At 43.6% G+C, this 19,637-nt stretch overlaps 3 protein-coding genes across 8 annotated transcripts in view; 1 reads left to right on the top strand and 2 right to left on the bottom strand.

The window, feature by feature from the left end:
- ACIN1 (apoptotic chromatin condensation inducer 1) overlaps positions 1-9,410 on the bottom strand; it is a 30,684-nt gene extending 21,274 nt beyond the window's left edge. For 3 of the 5 annotated variants that reach the window (XM_028505565.2, XM_028505566.2, XM_028505569.2), the window contains exons 1-4: positions 9,090-9,410; positions 7,604-7,669; positions 4,956-5,067; positions 4,421-4,540 (exon numbers count right to left, since the gene is read on the bottom strand). In XM_028505565.2, the coding sequence (XP_028361366.1) occupies positions 4,421-4,540; positions 4,956-5,067; positions 7,604-7,669; positions 9,090-9,269 (478 nt within the window). In that variant the 5' untranslated portion in view covers positions 9,270-9,410. The remainder of the gene's footprint in view (positions 1-4,420; positions 4,541-4,955; positions 5,068-7,603; positions 7,670-9,089) is intronic. The other 2 variants (XM_028505568.2, XM_028505567.2) reach the window with 1 other exon arrangement.
- Positions 9,411-9,585: 175 nt separating this feature from the next.
- On the top strand, positions 9,586-13,843 carry C1H14orf119 (chromosome 1 C14orf119 homolog). Of its 2 annotated transcripts, none has more exons than XM_028505573.2 (2): positions 9,586-9,739; positions 12,701-13,843. In XM_028505573.2, exons 1-2 carry the CDS (start codon positions 9,705-9,707, stop codon positions 13,128-13,130), a joined length of 465 nt encoding a protein of 154 aa, XP_028361374.1. In that variant the 5' UTR covers positions 9,586-9,704; the 3' UTR covers positions 13,131-13,843. The 2 variants fall into 2 exon arrangements, with proteins under 2 accessions (XP_028361374.1, XP_035886131.1); XM_036030238.1 differs by lacking the exon at positions 9,586-9,739 and adding an exon at positions 9,754-10,112.
- Positions 13,844-14,296: 453 nt separating this feature from the next.
- LMLN2 (leishmanolysin like peptidase 2) lies at positions 14,297-18,993 on the bottom strand. Its single transcript, XM_036015220.1, has 14 exons — positions 18,699-18,993; positions 18,480-18,564; positions 18,342-18,393; positions 17,878-18,026; positions 17,501-17,693; positions 17,223-17,307; positions 16,930-17,075; positions 16,682-16,853; positions 16,434-16,503; positions 16,261-16,357; positions 15,885-16,157; positions 15,443-15,672; positions 15,092-15,271; positions 14,297-14,602 (listed from the first exon to the last, which is right to left on the bottom strand). Exons 1-14 carry the CDS (start codon positions 18,991-18,993, stop codon positions 14,395-14,397), a joined length of 2,235 nt encoding a protein of 744 aa, XP_035871113.1. The 3' UTR covers positions 14,297-14,394.
- Positions 18,994-19,637: the final 644 nt, after the last annotated feature.

The following is a 19,637-nucleotide window of genomic DNA, read 5'->3' as shown; positions in this document are numbered from 1 at the left end:
GCAGGCCATGGTCCCCAGCAACTGCACATTGATGTTTCTCTCTCTTTCTCCCTCCCTTCCCTCTCTAAGAAATAAATAAATAAAATCTTAAAAAAAAAAACATTAAATAGAGCATCAATGCAAATACTGATGAGAACACAGTATATAGAAGACAGCCTAAAGAACATTACATTCCAGATATACACCCAGCTAGATTGGGCTCCATTTTAATACAGTACAAAAGGTTTAAACGATCCACAAAGCTATGCTCTACAATAATAGTATATAAAATGGTGGTAAATAAAGCAGGTGGTGTGAGCTCTGATCCAGGATCTCCTCTTATTTCTGTATCTCAACAATCTAAAATGAACTAGTCTTTGCTTCAGTAAATTAAAAAAAGAAAGTTATAAAAATGAACTAGAAGACTGCACATATTTTGTAAAACTTTACTCTATGATCACTTAACTAACAGGATCTGTGCACATACACCATTTTTTATCTGGGTTAGTGAATAAAGACTTGTACTACAGGTGTGTGTACAGGATGTATGGTTAAGATATACAGTACCAGGCCATATTTTTTTAGTAAACAGTTTAGAATAACTTGTAAGAAATCAATAAATAGCCCTGGTGAGGTAGTTCACCTGGCTGGAGTGTTGTCTGAATAAAGCAAGGTTGTGGGTAAGGTCAGGGTACATATAACAGTCAACCAATGCATGTGATTTCACTCATATGTGGAATCTAATGAACAAGCTGAACTAACAAGCAAAATAGAAAGACTCATAGACAGCAGGCGACAGCTCCAGGATGGGGATTACGAGGTAGAGGGAGTGAGGAAAGAGGCAAAAGGACTAATGGACATGAACATCAGTGTGATGATTGCAGGCAGTGGGATACAAGGGAGGTAAATGGTAAGGAAAAAAATACCAACCACTCCCCCCCACAAAAACAAAACAAAACAACTCCTAGACAGACAAGAGTACAGCGATTACCACAGGGAAATGAGGGTTGGGGAAGGTAGGAGAGGGTAAAGAGGCGATAAACAAAAGAGGGAGACTTGACTTGGGGTGCTGAACACACAATACAATATACAGATGATGTATTACAGAATTGTACACCTGAAATCTATAATTTTATTATTGACCAATGTCACCCAAATAAATTCAATTTAAAAAAGTCAACCAATGAATGAATAAATAAATGGAACAAACGAACATTTATCTCTCCCCCCCCTTAAAAAAATGTGACAATATGAAACAAGAGCTTACTTAGTAAGAAAAACAAAATATAAGAGATGAAGAATCTCTTTCTAGTTCTTTGTATAAAGCTGATACGATGCAGACAAGCTTTTGGGAAAGGTACCATCTTTTCATTATGAGCACAGGGCCACATAAGTGTTCTAAGCCAGATGTGAATAATATGTGTAGAAACTGAGCACCTTTAGTAAAAGGTGGAGCAAACAGTGGGGATGGGTTAATGAATCTATTTTAGGAATTGAAAAGCAAGTCAGGGTAAATGTTAAGATTTCCAAGATTCCAAAGCCAGATGCCTTCAGGACAAGGGACAAGGTGGCTGGCTACTAGCTGCTAGACAATGTATAACGTATTCAACTGAAAAATGGAAAAACCATATTGGAGAGTAGGGTCTTCACCCTAGAAGACAAATCTCTAGAGGGGATTTACAGGACCCCAGTAAGGTAGCTAAAGATCACAGCAAGCCCTGGCTGGCGTGGCTCAGTAGACTGAGTGTTGGCCTGTGAACTAAAAGGTTGTAGGTCTGACTCCCAGTCAGAGCACATGCCAAGGTTGCAGGCCACATCCCCAACTGGGAGTGTGTGAGAGGCAACTGATTGGTGTTTCTTTCCCTGTCTTTCTCCCCCCTCCCCTCTCTCTAAAAAAATAGATAAAGCCTTAAAAAATAAAAGATAACAGCAAACCCTGTAGCCAAAGGGTATCTGGGTTTGAATAAGATACAGGAATTAAAAGAATGGAGACCTGGCAATGATGCCAAACCTAAATCTGAGTCATGGTGGCTGTCTACGTTAAACATTATCTAGCATTTCTCTAGCATCTCAGCATCCAGATTTAATATGAGAAAAGGTAATAAGCACTACATGTTCTGTAAGCAAAAGCCTCGCTAAGATCCCTTGGGGCTACTCCTTTGTTAAAGAACCTGTATTCTAAACACTCATTTTTAAATGTTTTGGCATTTTTTTCCCTCCTAATTTTCCTAGATTGGGCTCTTTTTGAAAAAAGTTAACATATGATATTTGTATACCCAGTCATGATCTAAAAGGGACTCCAGACAACCTCTGACTATTAGAGGGTGGGTACTGACTCCCAATACCTAAGAAAATCTGAAGAAAGTGATAGACAGGAAGGCAAGGAGGAGAGTCAGGGAGGATTTTATAAACCAACTCCTTCCTATTTGGGATTGTCTATAGCACATAGATAGGAGGCTGCTGAAATATAAACCCAGGATCATGATTAAACATACTGAAAAACTATTCTTTCAGTTAGTCATTCATAAATTGAGTTGATCAACAGAACAGTAAGAGGACTTAAAAAAATGTCAAGTCCCAGAAGAACAGAACTACAAGAGGACTTTATATGTTTCTCACCTTCTCTTTGTCCCTCCCTTCCCCTCTCTCTAAAAATAAATAAATAAAATCTTTAAAAAAAATACCGTCTTCTACTATTAGTTTTATGTGCAATTGTCTTCTCTCTCCCTAAAGAGATTTTTACAAATGTGCTAACTCCCCATACACTCTAGTATGGAGATATGTACATAGCAGAAATCAATAAATACTTTGAGTGGTTTTTATTTGAGAAGAAATACTGACAACTAATTTATAAGAGTTTCCCCCCTACTCCTGGCTTTACGATCAGGGAAAAAAGAGTGCTAAGAGCTAAATGAATCAATTGAGGGTCTGCCACTTTTATATTTGAGAAGAAAGTCTCTAAAAGAGTGTGTTTCTCTCCAACCATTAAACACCTCCTAAAAACCTATTTTCAAGAAGAAATTCTACCTGGCTGGCACAGCTCAGTGGACTGAGCGCGGGCTGCGAACCAAAGCATCGCATGTTCGATTCCCAGTCAGGGCACATGCCTGGGTTGCCGGCCATGGTCCCCAGCAACTGCACATTGATGTTTTTCTCTCTCTCTCTCCCCCTCCCTTCCCTCTCTAAAAATAAATAAATAAAATCTTTAAAAAAAAAAAAAAAAAAAGAAGAAATTCTGTATCAATCAGAAGAGCCAGCAACTAACCATGACCACTAACATTAATGATTCAGCCCTGGCTGGCATAACTTAGTGGATTGAGCGTGGGCCTGATGTGTGGTTGCCAGCTGGATTGGCAGTCTAGGGCACATGCCTGCGTTGCAGGCCAGGTCCCCAGTGGGGGGCTCATGACAGGCAACCACACATCAATGTTCTTCTAGCTCTCTTTCTCCTTCCCTACCCCTCTTTCCAAAGATAAATAAATAAAATCTTTTTAAAAAAAATCAATCAAAAACTTGTTAATTTATGCATTGGTTCAATATAGTTATCTGCCCTGACCAGTGTGGCTCAGTTGGTCGAGTACTGTCCTATAAACTGATTCGCTTGTTCAATTCCCGCACATGCCTAGGTAGTGGGTTTGGTCCCTGGTTGGGGTACATGCAACAGGAAACCAATCAATGTTTCTCTCCCTCTCTTTCCCTATAAAAACTTTATAAAAATATAGCTATTTATTGTACACAAGTCTTATGCACATGTTCTTCTGAAAGGATACTTAGATAAGTATTTCCTGACAAAGGCTGCATTTATACTTTTGCATGAGATATTGTGCAAAACTGGTTGCCTAATAATGTGAAAAATTTAATCTTGCTGAACCTAGTCCACATACTGGGTCACATAATGCTCTGCACTGACTTTCATAGCACATAGCACAATTGTAATTAATTATGTCATAATTTGTTTAATGTCCATTTCCTCACTAGACTATATGTTTCATTAGGGCAGAGACTTCGCTCTTTCTTTAATATATTCCTGGTGCCTAGCACATGCCTGGCATAAACAGATGCTCAATAAAAATTATGAATTAAAAAACTGTAGTAAATGCCCTCTTGGGGGTGATGGGATGCGCACCTCATACATAATTGGTAAAGAGGTGAAAAAAAGTTGTGACTGTTGCTAAATTCAGAGGCAGAAGAGGTTGAAAAGGTACAGAGGAAAAGAAAAATCAAACTGCTTCATAAAACACTCTGAGAGGTTAACACAACATAGTGGTGAAAGCAGACTTCAAAAAGGACATAGTTTCCATAAAAAACATGTCAAATATCAAGTCACAGTTTCCCTGGGACTTTAACTAACGGAGGCTTAGCAGGAAAGGAGGTGTAACTACCTCCCCCCACCAACTACGCAGGATTGACAAAACAGCGCAGTGGGGAGGGAGATACGTACTGGGCGAATGTCTGCTGAGCTCCAGCTCTGGTCTCTCCAGGCTGCTCTGAAAGTCAGGAGGCAGCAGGGAAGCCACTCCCTCAGGATGGATCATCTCGTCCTCCGACTCAGCTGAAGCTTCTGCAAAGTACAGATTGGGTCGGGGCAGGGAGGGAGTGAAGGGCTCAGCATGTGGGAATATGTAGGAGTGAAGGAGGTCAGGCAAAGTCTCGGATACAGAGTATTTACTAAAAAGAGCGCTGTACATAGAGAAAAACTCCCTAGGATTAAGCTCTACCTCATCTAAAGAGTGGCTTAATTTACTTATAACTCTTCCTGGTGGCAGGAATCCTCTTCTAATAAGATAGTCAAATTAAGTGTCTTCTGCCCTGACAAAAAGTAAATAGTAACGTTCTTGGCTCCATAAACTACCAAAACAAATAAGTAGTTAGTCTCAGACTGACTTATTCCTGGAATTGCCTAAACAGGCCGATCTACTCGGTTACAGGAATAAGAATGAAGAACTCCTTGTAAGAAGTGACAGTTCTGGGCTTACCTTCAAGTTCTGCAGCTTCTCGAGCTTCACGTTCCAGACGCTGCCTAAGTAGCTCCTGCTGCTTTTCCAGATACTGCTTTATGAAACTGTTCTGGCTCATTTCCTCGCCAATCTGTGTACAGGACATGGAAAAGGAAAGTCTAGGAAGGCAAATTAGGAAAATGCAAGGAAAAACATTCCATGGTCCAAAGGTCTTACCCCTTACTGGACTCAAGAAAGATGATTAAAATGTTAGATGGCCCTTTTTTAAGCTACTTTTATGCTGAGGACCAAAATAAATAGCCCTGTGATCCACAAAAGATGGCAAAGTGCGGAACTTCATGTAATTTTTTAATTTTAATATTCAGTTCCCATCCAAAGAATGATGCATAAATAACATAAAAGAAATAAATTCCTGTAAAACTACATCTTTTAATCTAAATTTTTAGATAATAAAAAATATTATCTAAAAACAATCTAGCTCTGACTGGTGTGTTGTTCTACAAAGCAAAAGGTCATTGGTTCGATTCCTGGTCAGGGTCCATGCCTGGGTTTTGGGTTTGTCCCCGGTTGAGGCAACTGATCCATGTTTCTCTCTCACACTGATTTTTTCTCCCTTTCTCCCTCTCTTCCCTTCTCTAGAAATAAATAAATAAAACCTTTTAAAAGGAAAATCTAAATTTTTCTTATGATAGTAACATCAAGAAATGAAACGAAAAAATTCTAGTTCATTTTTTGTTGCTAACAGAAGACCAATCTCAACCTATCCAGGCAACATTTTGACAAACATCTTTAAAATGCAAGAATAGTACTTAAAAGTATGAAAGCAAGAAATTAAAAAAAGGATGTCCATTCAACTTTTAGACAGAGTTCTAACTCCATTTTCTTTGGGTGATAAGAAATCTGTGGTAACAATATTCAAAATCCAAAGGCTTCATCCTCCCCGCTTTTTTTTTTTTTTGCAACACAGACCCCCACATCAATCTTTTGTCCTTCAGCTTTCTCTTCACAAATCTTCCTCCTGAGAACATTCTTGTTGGGCAAGTCCTATTAGAACTCCAGAAAAAGGAAAAAAAGTCTACATACTTTCTATATTACTAGTTATCTTTCATAAGTATGGTAAATGTTCGCTTTCACCTAAAGTAGAAATAGTTTCTTGGTACTCAATGGACATTGATGAAGTGTGAATTCATGTATTAGAGAATACATATATTTGTTGCAAAAGTGCTATGATAGCTCTGGCTGGTGTGGCTCAGTGGATTTAGCACCAGCCTGCAAACCAAAGAGTTGCTGGTTCAATTCCCAGCCTAGGGCACATGCCCGGGTTGCAGGCCCAGGTAGGTCCCCAGGGCTCGTTAGAGGCAACCACACACTGATGTTTCTCTCTCTTTCTCCTTCCTTTACCCTCTCTGAAAATAAGTAAATAAATAAAATCTTGTAAAAAATCCTATGTAAAAAAAAAATCCTATGTCAATAAAAGCAAAGCTTCAAAGACTAAAATGCAAAAGGAATATAATCATAAACTGATTAACTTACACAGTTTCTAATGCTTATTAAAGTACTTAACTAAACCTATGTAAACTGGCTGGATTAAGATACAATTTAATGAGGTGATAACAAGGTAGGAGGAAGGCTCTCTTATTTTTCCACAGTATCTTGGGACTTGAGCTGCACACTACTGCATTAACAAAGATCTGGATTTTTCCTTTAAATGCATGATACACTACAATGAGGGAATTTTAAAACTGAAAAAAATCTTAAGAGATTATGCAGTTTAAAATAGTGCTAAAATTTTAGTTTTTACGGTTTTTTATTTTAAAAGAAAACTGTAAAATGATTACTTCTAAAGTCTTATGCAAAAACTCAATATACAAAGCAGACAGAAATAGATCATCTGATCTAGTTTAAGAGCGGAGTGTGAACCCTTGCTCACTTGGGAAAAAGGTGTATTTCCTAGGAAGATGCCAAAAGCAGCTTCACAAAACCTGAGCAGAGCAGGTATAAAACTATGGATCTGGTCCAACCTCTTATATTACACATAGGGAAACTGAAGAAACCAAGGCCTCAAAGGTGAATTATTTTGCCTTAAGTAACAGAGCAACTAATTACGTTTAGGAGTAACTGCATGGTGAGTATTAGCACTTTTAATGGTGGATGATTTCCAAAGGACCAAATTCTTGAAAAATCTAAGTCAATACGAGAGTTCCTCAGCAAGTATTTTCCTACATTGCCTAGTGACTGTCTACTTTATTTCCACATTCAAAGACTACTACATCCCCCAAATCAGTGGCAAATAAATGGCTTCAGATCCCTGTACAACACTTAAGTTGGAGCCACATCTTTCTGCATACACCATTTCAAGTATGTATTAGAAATGAACTAATAGCTCTTCTCTTTTCAAAGAACCAGCTCCTGGATTTACTGATCCTTAGAATTGTGCTTTTAGTCTCTATGTTGTTTAATTCTGCTCTGATCTTGGTTATTAACAAGATTCTGATTCTGTTCTTGAATTCTTTTATTAGAATTCAACTTTCCTGGTATAAGAACACTTCTGACCCAGGGAACTTAAGAAATGTTGGTAAGAAATCAAGGATCAAGTATATGTCATGTCTTTCCATGTGTCTGTGTATCCAAAGAGCCTACCCCCTCTAATGAACCTTCTTTCTTACCTGGGAATTTGGCTGAAATGCAGCATGGGGTGTTGAGTGTTTCTGTAAATTTTCTAGCATTAGAGCCTGGTGTAAAGAAGGGCAAAAAGTCAGAAATCAGGTGGAAAAAGGCCACCCCTCCCCCAATCTCTTCATTAAATGCAACAACTACCCATAAACACTTAAACTGTACTCTTTCCAGGGACCTAAAAGCCGTTTACTAATACTGTTCTCATTTATCTTCAGAAGACCCTTAAAGGTAGCCATGGTTACTGCTCCCAAATGTACAGAGATAAAATGCAGGCACATGAGACAATCAGTGACCTAACGAAATCAGTGACAGTGACCGAGTCAGTACTACAATACAACCTCTATAGTCTTTTGGACTTCTGACTAGTGCCCCTTCTAAACCTGACACTGCAGGTAAAATTCAAATACTCAAACCAGCTCCAAATACATGAAACCATGGGGCTGCTGGTTTTGGTCTGATTGAATTACTTGGTCAAACAGTTAACCAGGACTACATTTAGTTACCCAGGACCAGATCTACTTAAGATTCTTTCCAAAAGAGTGGCACCTAGATTTACTAAATTTAAAGAAGAGACTACAGAACAAAATGAGAACCTGTAAACTGTGGTCTGACTTAATGACCCTCCCCATGAAATTGTCAGTTTATGTATAAAGCAACAATCTGCCAACTCAACCCTTGAGCCAACCCAGCCCTAAGCTGTACTACCCACCACATATCCTAATTCACCCCACTTAAAACCAAGACATCATCTTCCCTCCGTTTACACCAATCCCATACACACCAATCCATACATCCACCTCATGACTATCCTACCCTAACCTACTCAAACCGATTCAAAACCCTCAACATATATACCAACCTGCCTCACCTCTCTCACCAATAGTCATCAAACTCTAATCTACCCAAATTGCTGTGGATGCCCTATAAATTATACACCCCTCTATAACCATATCCCTTCAAATTAAGGATTCTCTTCATCACAGCTCCTAATGTAATCAGACAGACATTTTTACCCTACCCCAATCTTATTTTTCTGGATATCGATACCAACCCCATCAACCTCTCCCAGCAACTATACCCCTAAACTCCCACCCAGCCCAACCAGCCCCCCCCCCCCGCTCAGGCCGGCAACACCGGCGGTAGTAGTGGGATTTAACTCCTTCTGCAGCGCATGCGCCGAAACCACAGACACAAACAAGGAGGGGGTGGGGAAAGAAGGAAGGAGCTTAAGACACTCTGGGAGAGTAGCGCGCACCCTCCCATTTTGTGCTCGCGCTGCTGCCGTTAAGGCGGGAACTGGCGCTATCTCGATACCAGCGCGAGCCTCGCCAACCTCCGTGCGCACGGCTCCGGAGGCTCGCGCTGGCGGCCTGAGCCAGCTCGCGCCGAGCCCGGACACTGCGCCTGCGCCGCAGCAGAGACTCGTCTCTACCGGGTCCGCTCCCCTCCGACACTCCGGCAAGGCCGTCTCCTCACCCCTTTGAGCCGCTTGACCAGGGCACTCTTCTGCCCGCTCTTGGCTAGGCCTCGCTGCTCTAGTGCGGCCTTCAGGTCGGTCACCCGCAGCGCCTGAAGAGGCTTCCCGTCCAGAGTCACCTCCTCCAGCTCCGCCATCTTGCGTGAGGTACTCGGGTCCGTCCCGAAGGCTTCGGGCATCTTCGGTAATTTCCGCTAACGCCCTTCGAACGTACCGATCTGACTCCGCCCACTGCCATAATCCACCCCTCGATTACCACTCAGAACTCCCCGAGTTCCTCCGGAACTGCTCGGGTGTTTCCGTCTCCACATCGGCACCAATCGGTTCTTTCCATCCTGTCAGACGCTTCCCCCCTCCCTCATCCCTCTTTCAGAGCTCGGTTATCTTCGTTTTACCGAGGCTTTGAATCGAATGTATTCGGAAGCCCTCGACTCTGGCATAACCAAGATCGGAGTTATTCGGCTCTCTCCGGACCTAACGCCGAAACGCTGGGGCGCTTGGGTGTTTGGGGCTGGTCCGGGACCGGAAGTGCGTGGGCTGCCTGGTTGGCCTTGCTTAGGGTTTTCAGGAAACATGGAAGCAGTGGCGGTAGATGGAGCCCAAGTACTCTTGTGATGGTCTCTCGGTTCCCTGTGAGAGGAAAGGGGAGGTAAGCGGCGTAGAAGTCCTTGTCTGGGCTGGGTCAGACTCGGTGTTTGCGGGTCACCCTCGTGGAGCAAATTTCTTCTACGGAAACAGATCTTGCCTCCCGTCCTCTTAATCCCCGCCACTCCCATCTAAGGCTACGTTTTTCTTTGGGACCTCGAAATGCCGGGCTTGTGGGCCTCCAAGGTGGGAAAGTGGCAGTGGCGTGCCTTCGGACTCAGACTGAACTAATTCATGACTAGTGAACTTGAGTTTGCAGTGGAAGTCATATCGGGAGACTCGGGAAAAATTCACTTCCCCGAATAAGGGAATACAGTTCTTTTAGGAGAAATTGCTTCTTGCAGGGCCACGGAAAAAAAGACAGCCTTGCAGGGCTCGTTGGTACAGAACTGATGTTAATTGCTTAGAGGTCCCTTTCTCTTTAAAAATAATCCATTTGGCACAAACAGTACAATAGCTTATATACAGTAGTAGTTTAAGGTTTTTATTGTTAGAGATTCAAACTGTGGTCCTTGAAAACTATTCAGGTTGGCCGACCTCATAGTTGCATTAGTGATGCACATCAGTGATAGGGCATCAGTAGGCATTGTGTTGAACATTCGGGAAAACAGTTGAAACACGTGAATTGTTATACATCTGCAGCAGTGTAACACTTGTTAGATCTGTTAGATCCGTAAGCCACCAAACCAACTCTGCTTTCTTTCAGTCTTGTATAAACACGTGACTATCCTTTTGGTTTTCTGTGTTATCTTATTTTGATTCAGGGCCCATCACTTCTGCCCTTCTTCCTAGTGATTTACAGGAAATATGAAGAAGCAATGGATGTTATCAATTTCTTGGCTTATTTTTTTAAAGACTTTATTTACTTACTTTTAGAGAGAAGGGAAGGGAGGGAGAAAGAGGGAGAGAAACATCAGTATGTGAGAGATACATGGATCAGTTGCCTCTCTCATGCCCGCAACTGGGGACCTGCCCTGTAACCCAGGCATGTGCTCTGTCTGGGAATTGAACCAATGATGTTTCAATTTGCAGGCCAGTGCTCAATCCACTAAGCCACACTAGCCAGGGCTGTTGGCATATTTTAGAAGCTATGTGTATGTTGCAAAGGAGACTCATTATATGTGATGTATTTTTTCTCCTCCACTGTTGATGGCTCTGGAATGGTTAGCATTGGGCCTTCCCTGACCAGTTGTATATACTTGGTTAAAAAACGGGTACCTTTTTTCACTTAGGGAAGATAAGATGGACCAACATTAATCATTTTTTTCTTTACTCAACCTGGAACATAGAAATAGGCAGGAGAAAATGAGTAATGTATTGGATAAGCTGGAATTATTGAGAGTAAAGGAACAGCAGAAGAGGAAGCAGAAATGAAAAATGTATTGGATAAGCTGGAATTATTGAGGGTAAAGGAACAGCAGAAGAGGAAGAAAAGGAAAAACAAAAGAGATGTAGAAGTGGTCAAACAACAAAAAAGAAGATGATTGCCCAAAAAAGTTATGATAGCCAAAATTCCCAGAGCAAAGAAGAACTATATAAGAGTATGTGGCCTTGCTCTGGCTGGGTGGCTTACTTGGTGAAGGGTCATCCATATACCAAAAGGCTGCAGGTTTGATTTGCAGTTCAGGCGCTTGAGGAGACAACTAATTGATGTTTCTTACTCATATCAGTGTTCTTTTTCTCTCTCTTCTCCCCACCCCCTGCCCAAATCAGTAAATATATCCTCAGATGAAAATTTTAAAATGAGAGTATGTGGCCTTGCAACTTTTGAAATTGATCTTAAAAAGAAGCACAAAGATTTTTTTGCTAAAAAATTCTGTAGTGCCTCAGTAACTGGAAGATGAAATCATCATTCAAGGAGGCTTTACAGGTTACATCATTGATGTCATTTTGGAAAAATGGCCAGATATAGATGATGATAGATCTTGGAGAAGTGAAGAAGTGATTTTAAAATGTATATATGGATGATCTGAACTGATATGGCCAAAGGGAGAGATGTTATTTGAAAACATATATTTATCAGCCCTGGCTGGCGTAGCTCAGTGGATTGAGCGCGGGCTGGGAACCAAAGTGTCCCAGGTTCGATTCCCAGCCGGGGTACATTCCTGGGTTGCAGGCCATAACTCCCAGCAACCGCACATTGATGTCTCTCTCTCCTCTCTCTCTCTCTCTCTCTCTCTCTCTCTCTCTCTCTCTCTCTCTCTCCCTCTCCCTCCCTCCCTTCCCTCCCTAAAAAATAAATAAAATCTAAAAAAAAAAAAATAGCAGCCATGGTATATACTAATGTAAAGAGTTTACATTAGTAGAATGCACAATTTAAAAAAAAAAAACATATATTTATCCTACAGTAAAAGTGTAAGCTACCCTCACCCTTGGCATTTTCACTGTTCAGTATAAGGCTGCTTGTTTTTAATCACCAAAGTCTAATAAACAGAGGAGACTGTCATGGTTAGTCAAAAATTTTTGGTCACTTGAAAAAAGTTATTTTTAGATTTTTTTTTTTAAATAAGAATGATGCCCTGGCTGGTGCTGGTGTGGCTCAGTGAGTTGAGTGCCAGCCTGTGAACCAGAAGGTTGCTGGTTCAGTTCCCAGCCAGGGCATATGCCTGGGTTGTGGGCCAGGTCCTCAGTTGGGGACATGTGAGAGGGAACCAAGCAATGTTTCAGTGTTTCTCTTTCTCCCTCCTTTTCCCTCTCTAAAAATAAATAAAATATTAAAAAAAAAAGAATGATGGAGGGAAACAGTGGTTGGGGAGGGAAATTGGTTTGAAAAAGAAGGTTGGCAAGTATAAAATAAAATTATTCTTGGATGACTTCTCTAAAGTAGTTTGATAATAACCTAATTATTGTAAATTGTATTGGTGAAAAGTCATTATAGATGCTGATTGTGATAAGATTTCTTGTTGGGAAGTTGTATTTTGGTTGCTTTGTCTAAAGAGTATATAACCGTGCTTTTATGTTTCAGGATGCCACTGGACTCATCTTCATCATCAATGCAACTGTCCTTCCCGTCACCTTTACCCTCGGTGCCAGACAATTTTACTAACTCTTCCCCTCCCCCAATGTCTTACATCACTTCCCAGGAAATGAAGTGTATTCTTCACTGGTTTGCCAGTTGGTCAGGTCCTCAGCGTGAACGTTTCCTACAGGACCTGGTAGCTAAAGCAGTACCAGGAAAATTACAGCCATTGCTAGAAGGTCTGGAGCAGCTTAGTGTGTCTGGAGGAAACCGGCCACCTTGTATCTTTGAGTGCCAGCTACGTCTTTGGGATCAGTGGTTTCGAGGTTGGGCTGAGGAGGAACGCAATGAATTTGTCAGGCAGCTGGAGATCAATGAGCCAGACTTTGTGGCAAAGTTTTACCAAGCAGTGGCTGCTACAGCTGGTAAAGACTGATAGGCATTAAAATCAGAGAAGATAACCAGAGCTGATGGAGTCAAAGCCACAACTTGACAGTGAGAACTTCAGGTTTGTCACTTAAAGGTCTGGGAATGGTATCCTGAACTGCTGACTAAAGTCGCTGAACACCACAGGCCTGGTTATTTCAGTGTTAGCTGGACTCCTAGTGTGAATGTTTTCAATCTAAGCAAATCCAGATCAGCAGTCTGCCTGAAGAGATGTCAAACCCTCAAGAATTTAATGGCTTCTTTTGTAACTATAACCAAAAGGCACCTACACATTGTTACTCAAGCCTACTACTGGCCCATGGGGTTATAAAGCAGAGCCCTCCTACTCCATAAACAGAAGAGAAGGGCAATAAAAGGTCATGTTTTTATATTTAGCTGGATTCAGATGGCTGGTTTCACCACCTTTAGCAGATTCTGGCATAATTATGTGACATCCTGACCACTAGCTTTCCTGTGATGATACAGTAAAATTATGGAAAAATTAGAAGAGGGAGATAATTAATTACTCCTTCCTCCACACTGATGTGTGTTTGAAGCCAAATAACAATGACTTTTTCAAAAGCATATGTGATATCCTTGGAGCTGCTAGCAGATGTTCTTATTCTGTAAGCTTGCTCTACAGCAACATGAGAACAAATGATACTCTTTAGAGGTAGAAGGGTTTATTTTTTGTATCAAAATAAAGAATCTTCAGAATGATAAGTCTACCTTTTTTTTTTCCATTGCAAACCCAGTATGAAAAGAGGTATGTTGAGAAAAGTAGAACTTTTTTTTTTTTTTAAGATTTTATTTATTTATTTTTAGAGAGGGAAGGGAGGGAGATAGATAGATAGATAGAAAGAAAGAAGAGAGAGAGAGAGAGACATCAGACATCAATGTACGGTTGCTGGGGGTTCTGGCCTGCAACTCAGGAATATACCCTGGCTGGGAGAAAAGTAGAACTTAAGGGTAGATAGTAGATTGACTTCCCATCCAGCTGTCTTTTTAATTTAATTTTATTTTTATATTTTATTTATTTATTTTTAGAGAGAGGGGAAGGAAAAGAGAGGGAGAGAAACATCAATTTGTGGCTGCCTCTCACATGCCCCCCAATCAGGGACTTGGCCTGCAACCCAGTCACATGCTCCAACTGGGAATCAACCAGCGAGCCCTGGGTTCACAGGCTGACACTCAGTCCATGAGCCATACCAGCCAGGGCCCACTCAGTTGTCTTGAAATAATTTGTGTCCTGCCCCATCATGCTTTTAGTAATATCACACCTCCCTTATTCCTCCAGCTAAGCCCCTTGTGTTTTGGACCTCTGGTGAATGGTAAGGGGCAGATGGGCCCACCTGAAGAGTAGCTCGTTTCTGATAGGCCACGGTTCCCAGTGCACCCACCAGGATAAGCAGTGTTAGGCAGACCCCTGTGGACAGACCTAGATGGGTCATGGAGGCATTATGGCCCGAGGTAACCAGCAACCTGGGAACATAGAAGTAACAGTTGGCTTGGAGTAATGGCTAGGCCAATGAGGTGAAGGGCTTTACCTTTATAATACACAGAGCTCATAAAACCCTGTTTCATCCAAACAGTGAGCTAAACAGGAAATCAGAGTGACTATAGAATCTGAAAGTAGGAATAAGACAAAATTCCAACTCATCAGCAACTTAGATTGTTGGAAGGAGATTTAACCTGGCAGTGAGGGAAGTGGCTTAAGGGAAGGGTTAGACTGGTGTTTAGGTAGCTAGACATGATGCCTAGGTACTACATAAGAAAGGAAGGGGGCTAGGACCCCTATTTCCTAGAGTTGGGGGGACTCCACTCATGAGTGGAGAAGTGTCCCATAATGATAGGCTTGAGGTAATGTTGGTCAGGGATCCTTGTTTTCTGAAATGAGTAACTGCTTAGTAAGTGCAATTTCAAATATCTAGAATCTAGGAATTTGAAAAAGAAAACTACTTGGAATATTACTTGCTGTTTTCTGTGGTAAAGTTGGCTCCTCCATAATATACTTCTAGAGGCTTCTTCTGGAGAGTCAGGGTCAGAGCCCTGTGCAGCATACTAACTGAAGGTCCTTGGCAACCAGGAGACTTCCATATATGTACAGTGAATACCAGGCTAGTGGTAATTGAAGGGCTGTGGAAGTAGCACCTAAATGGACATTTGGGTCTCTTAATGGAGGTATACTGGAAGATAGTCTTACGAAATATGCAGGCTTAGGAGTGGGATGAACAGAAAGTCTCAGAGGACAGTTGTGAAGTAAAGGACTTAGCATTCTCCCTGGCACATAGTAAAAATCCTCAGCCTAAACTGTCCCTTTACCTGCTAGTGCCTCTGTTCACCAGAGCCTGTAGAATTGCTTCAGTCAACTCTTCTCGTTCTTCCTTCCCCAGGGAATGGCCTGGGGGTCCAGCTAATCCTAAAGACAGCCTGAATAACAGGTCTTGGGTTGAAAGACTCATAGGTGGGGTAGTAACAGCAGAATCTGTACCTTCATTAGTCTGACACAGCCGACCTCGGGGACAGAAGAGAAGACCATGGTACCTGGGTATCTACAAGGAAACGTAGCAGGGTATAGTTAGAGCCTCAGTTACCTGCTCAAACCTTCCTTCTAGGGAAAATGTAAAGTCTATGTCAAAGTCATGGGCTCTGTGGGTACTTAGTAAAAAAATGAACATAAAACAGATTGGGTAGGACCACTGTATAAGCATTTCCAAACTTCTTTTTGCAAGGGTGCTACAGCTTCCTCACCTATAACACCCACCTGAATAGCCTCTCCTGGAGGGCATGAGGCCCAGGGGGACCCCTCCACCTGCACCTTATAGGCTCCCCTCTCTGTGCATTGATGTAAGTAGCAGTGGCCAGCGAGCTCTGCTTCCTGCAGGTGTGGGATCTGAGAGGGAAACCTGGCCTTGTCCCCAGGGAGCAGTTGTGATGTGAGGTTGGCAAGGAAGCACCGACTCTGGGAATGGTAGATCTCCCCATGGGGATTCGCTGCCCCAGGTGGGAGTCCATTTTCCTTCTTCCAGCATTCACTCTGAAGAGCAGGGCAGAAGGTAAAATAGTGTCTATATCGATGTCTTAGAACTTGACTCCTCGCCAGGCCCACTCAGTTTCACTCTGTTTTCTAGTCTACTTACTCGGTTGGCCAAGGGCTTGTACATGCGGCAGCCTTCCAGCACAGGGTCTGAGGAGCAGCTTCCCTTGTCCAGGTGCAGGTAGTGGCAGCCCAGTCCACTGTAGGGAAGGGATGATAGAGTGACACTAGGATCACTGACAGCCGCATAGTCCCTCAGTGACTCAGCACACACACCTGCCAGTACAGAAGAAGTCTGAGGAGCCAGTACCACATGTGGTCACCAGGCCAAATTCCAGGCCAGATCCTGCATGAGAGGACAAGAAAGAGCCCTCAGGACAAATAAAGACCCAGACATCCCTCAGTGCTGGTTGTGCTTACAACTTCCCTTCCACCTTAAGCTGTAGATAATCGTGTCCAGCCTCTCACTCTCCCCAAGCTGACCGGCCATGTGTGCCCTTCTGTATTTTTCCCTTATTTCTCACCCTGGCCCCACAACAGCTCCTCTGCAGCACTGTGATTGACTTGGTACCAGCCTGAGTCTTTGAAGGCAGCAAGAGTGATTGGGTCTAGTCGAGCACGCTGGGCACCGTCAAAGGTAGCAGTCATTATAGAGCCTTGGAGTAGTCGGGCCTCCCAGTGTGAAGACAAAGGGCCCTATTGGAGGAGGTAGCTGGTTGCCACCTGGCTACTGCTTCTTCCTTCCAACACCCTAGGCTGTTCTTATTCTTACCTCTTCTTCCAAGGGGGCACCCAGGGAAACTCCTAGCACTCCCAAGTGTTTGGCCAGGCTGTGGCTAACAGTTGGGGTGGTGAGAAGCAGCTGTCCCCACTCATCTCGCCTTGTCACCTGTTGCCTTGTAGAACAGTTCTCTCGAACTGAACAGAGAAAGGGGAAGAGGCAATGGGAGGAGAGGAAAACTTAGGAAGGGGGAGGTAGAGTTGGAAGGAAGAAGTTCAGGAGATAGCAGTGATTCCCTCCAGTCAACATCGTGGGAAGACCTCTTCCTCATTCCTCTCATTTACCGCTGGGTCCTGAGGGGCAATCCCGCCACTTCTTGAAGAGCTGTCCAGAGAAACCCAGGGTATGGAGCAATTCATGTAGTGTGGCCTATGGACAGAGGCAGCAGAGTGAGGGAGACTGGGTCTGCAGCAGGATTGCCCAGCCACTCCACAGCCCCTCTGCCCCAGCACTTAGAACCTGAGGCATCTCCTGTTCCATATTTAGTAGTTTCCTCCACTTCATGTGGAAAAGCTGCATGACCTTCCCCACCTCCCCCAACCTGTCATTATGCAGCAGTCACCATGACAATGTCACTGTGGCTGAGGCTGGGGCTGGTGAGATGCTGGGCACAGTAGACAATGGTACCAGCAAGGGGCCTGTCTTCTGAGTCCAGCTGGCAACAGGCAGCATAGGCAATGAGAGAGGGCTGTGGATGGGTGAGGACAACGCAGGGGAGGAAAGGAGAGAAGTAAGATAACACAGGAGAAATCTTCCTGGAAATGAAGGTCCAATGGTACCAAGGAATGGAAGAGAGGGTTTTTAATCCCCATCCAAACTTCATCAACATGCCCCAAGTTACCTCAAATAAACACAATTTAATAAAAACTGCTTTATGTCCTTACCCCTCATATTTAAGATTCAGAGAAGCAGAGTAGGGAAAAGGGATTTGATTGGAACCTCACCTCTCGGTGGCACTGGGAAGTGTGGGCAACCCGCACATACAGGAGAAAATCCGTGTTTTGGACCCCAGGCCCATCTGGCTGGACTGGTTGCAGGGGACCCTGCTCTGGCCACAAGGCATAACCGCGGAGATGGGCTTCAGGGATCTGGCAGGGAGTGAAATGTGGTGTCAAGGATAGTAGATGGGCTGGAAGGATAGGACCATAGGAAACTAGGTACTAGGAGTGAGGGGTGGAGAGTTTCTATCTTTAGTCTGCCTTAGTGTCATTGAGGCAGCTGGCTAGAATAGGGAGCTCTAGCATCCCCACCACCAATCTCCTACTTAATAAATTCAGGGGGAGAGGGGGGTTCAGGGCTGTATTGTTAGGGAGCACATTTGGTAATTGCAATGCTGGTAGTCTTGCAGAGGTCTAGGCAGGCTGAAGATCTTCAGATCCCCAAATTTGAGAAATTGCTCTTACTTTTGCACCCAGGCAACTCTCTCCTTTGTACCCTGGATTCAAGAGGCTACACCTGCCAAGAATGAATATCTGCAGGTGAGCTGGAGACTGGGTACCCCTGAAGAGGAATTGTATACACTCACAATGATATGAACTCACCTGTGGTAGTTTGGGGTGTCTGGGTCTCCCCAGACAGCATGGCAGTACTGTGCAGGGTCTCGGCTCAGAAGCAGGGGTCCTTGCACTGGAAGCACTTAATAAGACAAGAGGTCCATTTTACCTCAGTATCTTAGAGTTTCAGTTCCTTTTCTGTGGAGGCCGTCCGCTTCAGATCCTTCTGTTCCTCACCCCTCCCGACTCCTCTGTTCGCCCACTTACCTGCTAGGACACCCTGTAGTTGCTGAGCAGCCTCTCTCACCGCGGCCAGGGCTTGGGCTTCCCCACTCATCCCATCTCCCTCAGGATCCCCAGCTCCATCTGACACAGGGTCTCTTATATAGCAGGTTTGGATTCGGAGGGGTTGAGGATCATGAGAGCCAGGGAGAGTGAGGGAGGAAGAGCGGAAGTTTGAGGAAAGTTGGGAGAAAGGGGGCCTGAGAAGGCTCACAGACTTCTGTGCCTCATCATGCAGACATCTGCTTGCGGCAGCCCCCAGGAGTAGCAGCAGAAGCATCTTCTCCCTTCTTGTGTCTCCTGCAGCCTGCCCTGGTACTGCCTGTGTTCCCTTCCCTGCCTCACTCACTTCTGACTTTCCTTTCTCTTCTGTATCTGGACCTGTCCCCTCCTCCACTTTTGCTTATTTTTCAAGATTTAAGTGTTAACTACAATTCCTGCCAGGAGGTCGGATGTGAACCACAAAGGCCAAAGCTGCCTCCGCCCCAGGGGGGTAGGGGGGTAGGGGGTGCAGGGCACCAGGAGTGGAGGAGAGCTGGGGAAAGGGCAGTGTTATTCCCAGGGCCTAAACTGACCTTTGCAAAGAGGACCCTGCCCCACCAATGAAGGAACTCAAATACCTTGTTTCCTTCTCTCATCTTAATTCCCCTGATGTTCTGAGTGGACAACCTTGGAACCTTCTCAGAACTAAAACATGGGTGTTAACATAATGGTGTGTGTGTGTGTGTGTGTGTGTGTGTGTGTGTAGCTGGGCATTCTTTGCTCACAGAGATGGGCAAACAAAGTTCCTGCACTTCACTAGCCCCACATGAGAACCGGATGGACTCTAAACTGCCAGACATGTAGGCATCTCCTCCATCTGTGTAGGGGACTTAGTAGGTACCGTAAACTAGACATTGGTTGACTGATACTTCCAAACGAGAA

This window comes from Phyllostomus discolor, chromosome 1 (assembly GCF_004126475.2).
Source record: "Phyllostomus discolor isolate MPI-MPIP mPhyDis1 chromosome 1, mPhyDis1.pri.v3, whole genome shotgun sequence".
In the NCBI taxonomy this organism is placed as follows: Eukaryota; Metazoa; Chordata; class Mammalia; order Chiroptera; family Phyllostomidae; genus Phyllostomus; species Phyllostomus discolor.
The sequence above is the reverse complement of the archived record's forward strand: the minus strand, read 5'-3'. Positions and strand labels throughout refer to the sequence as shown.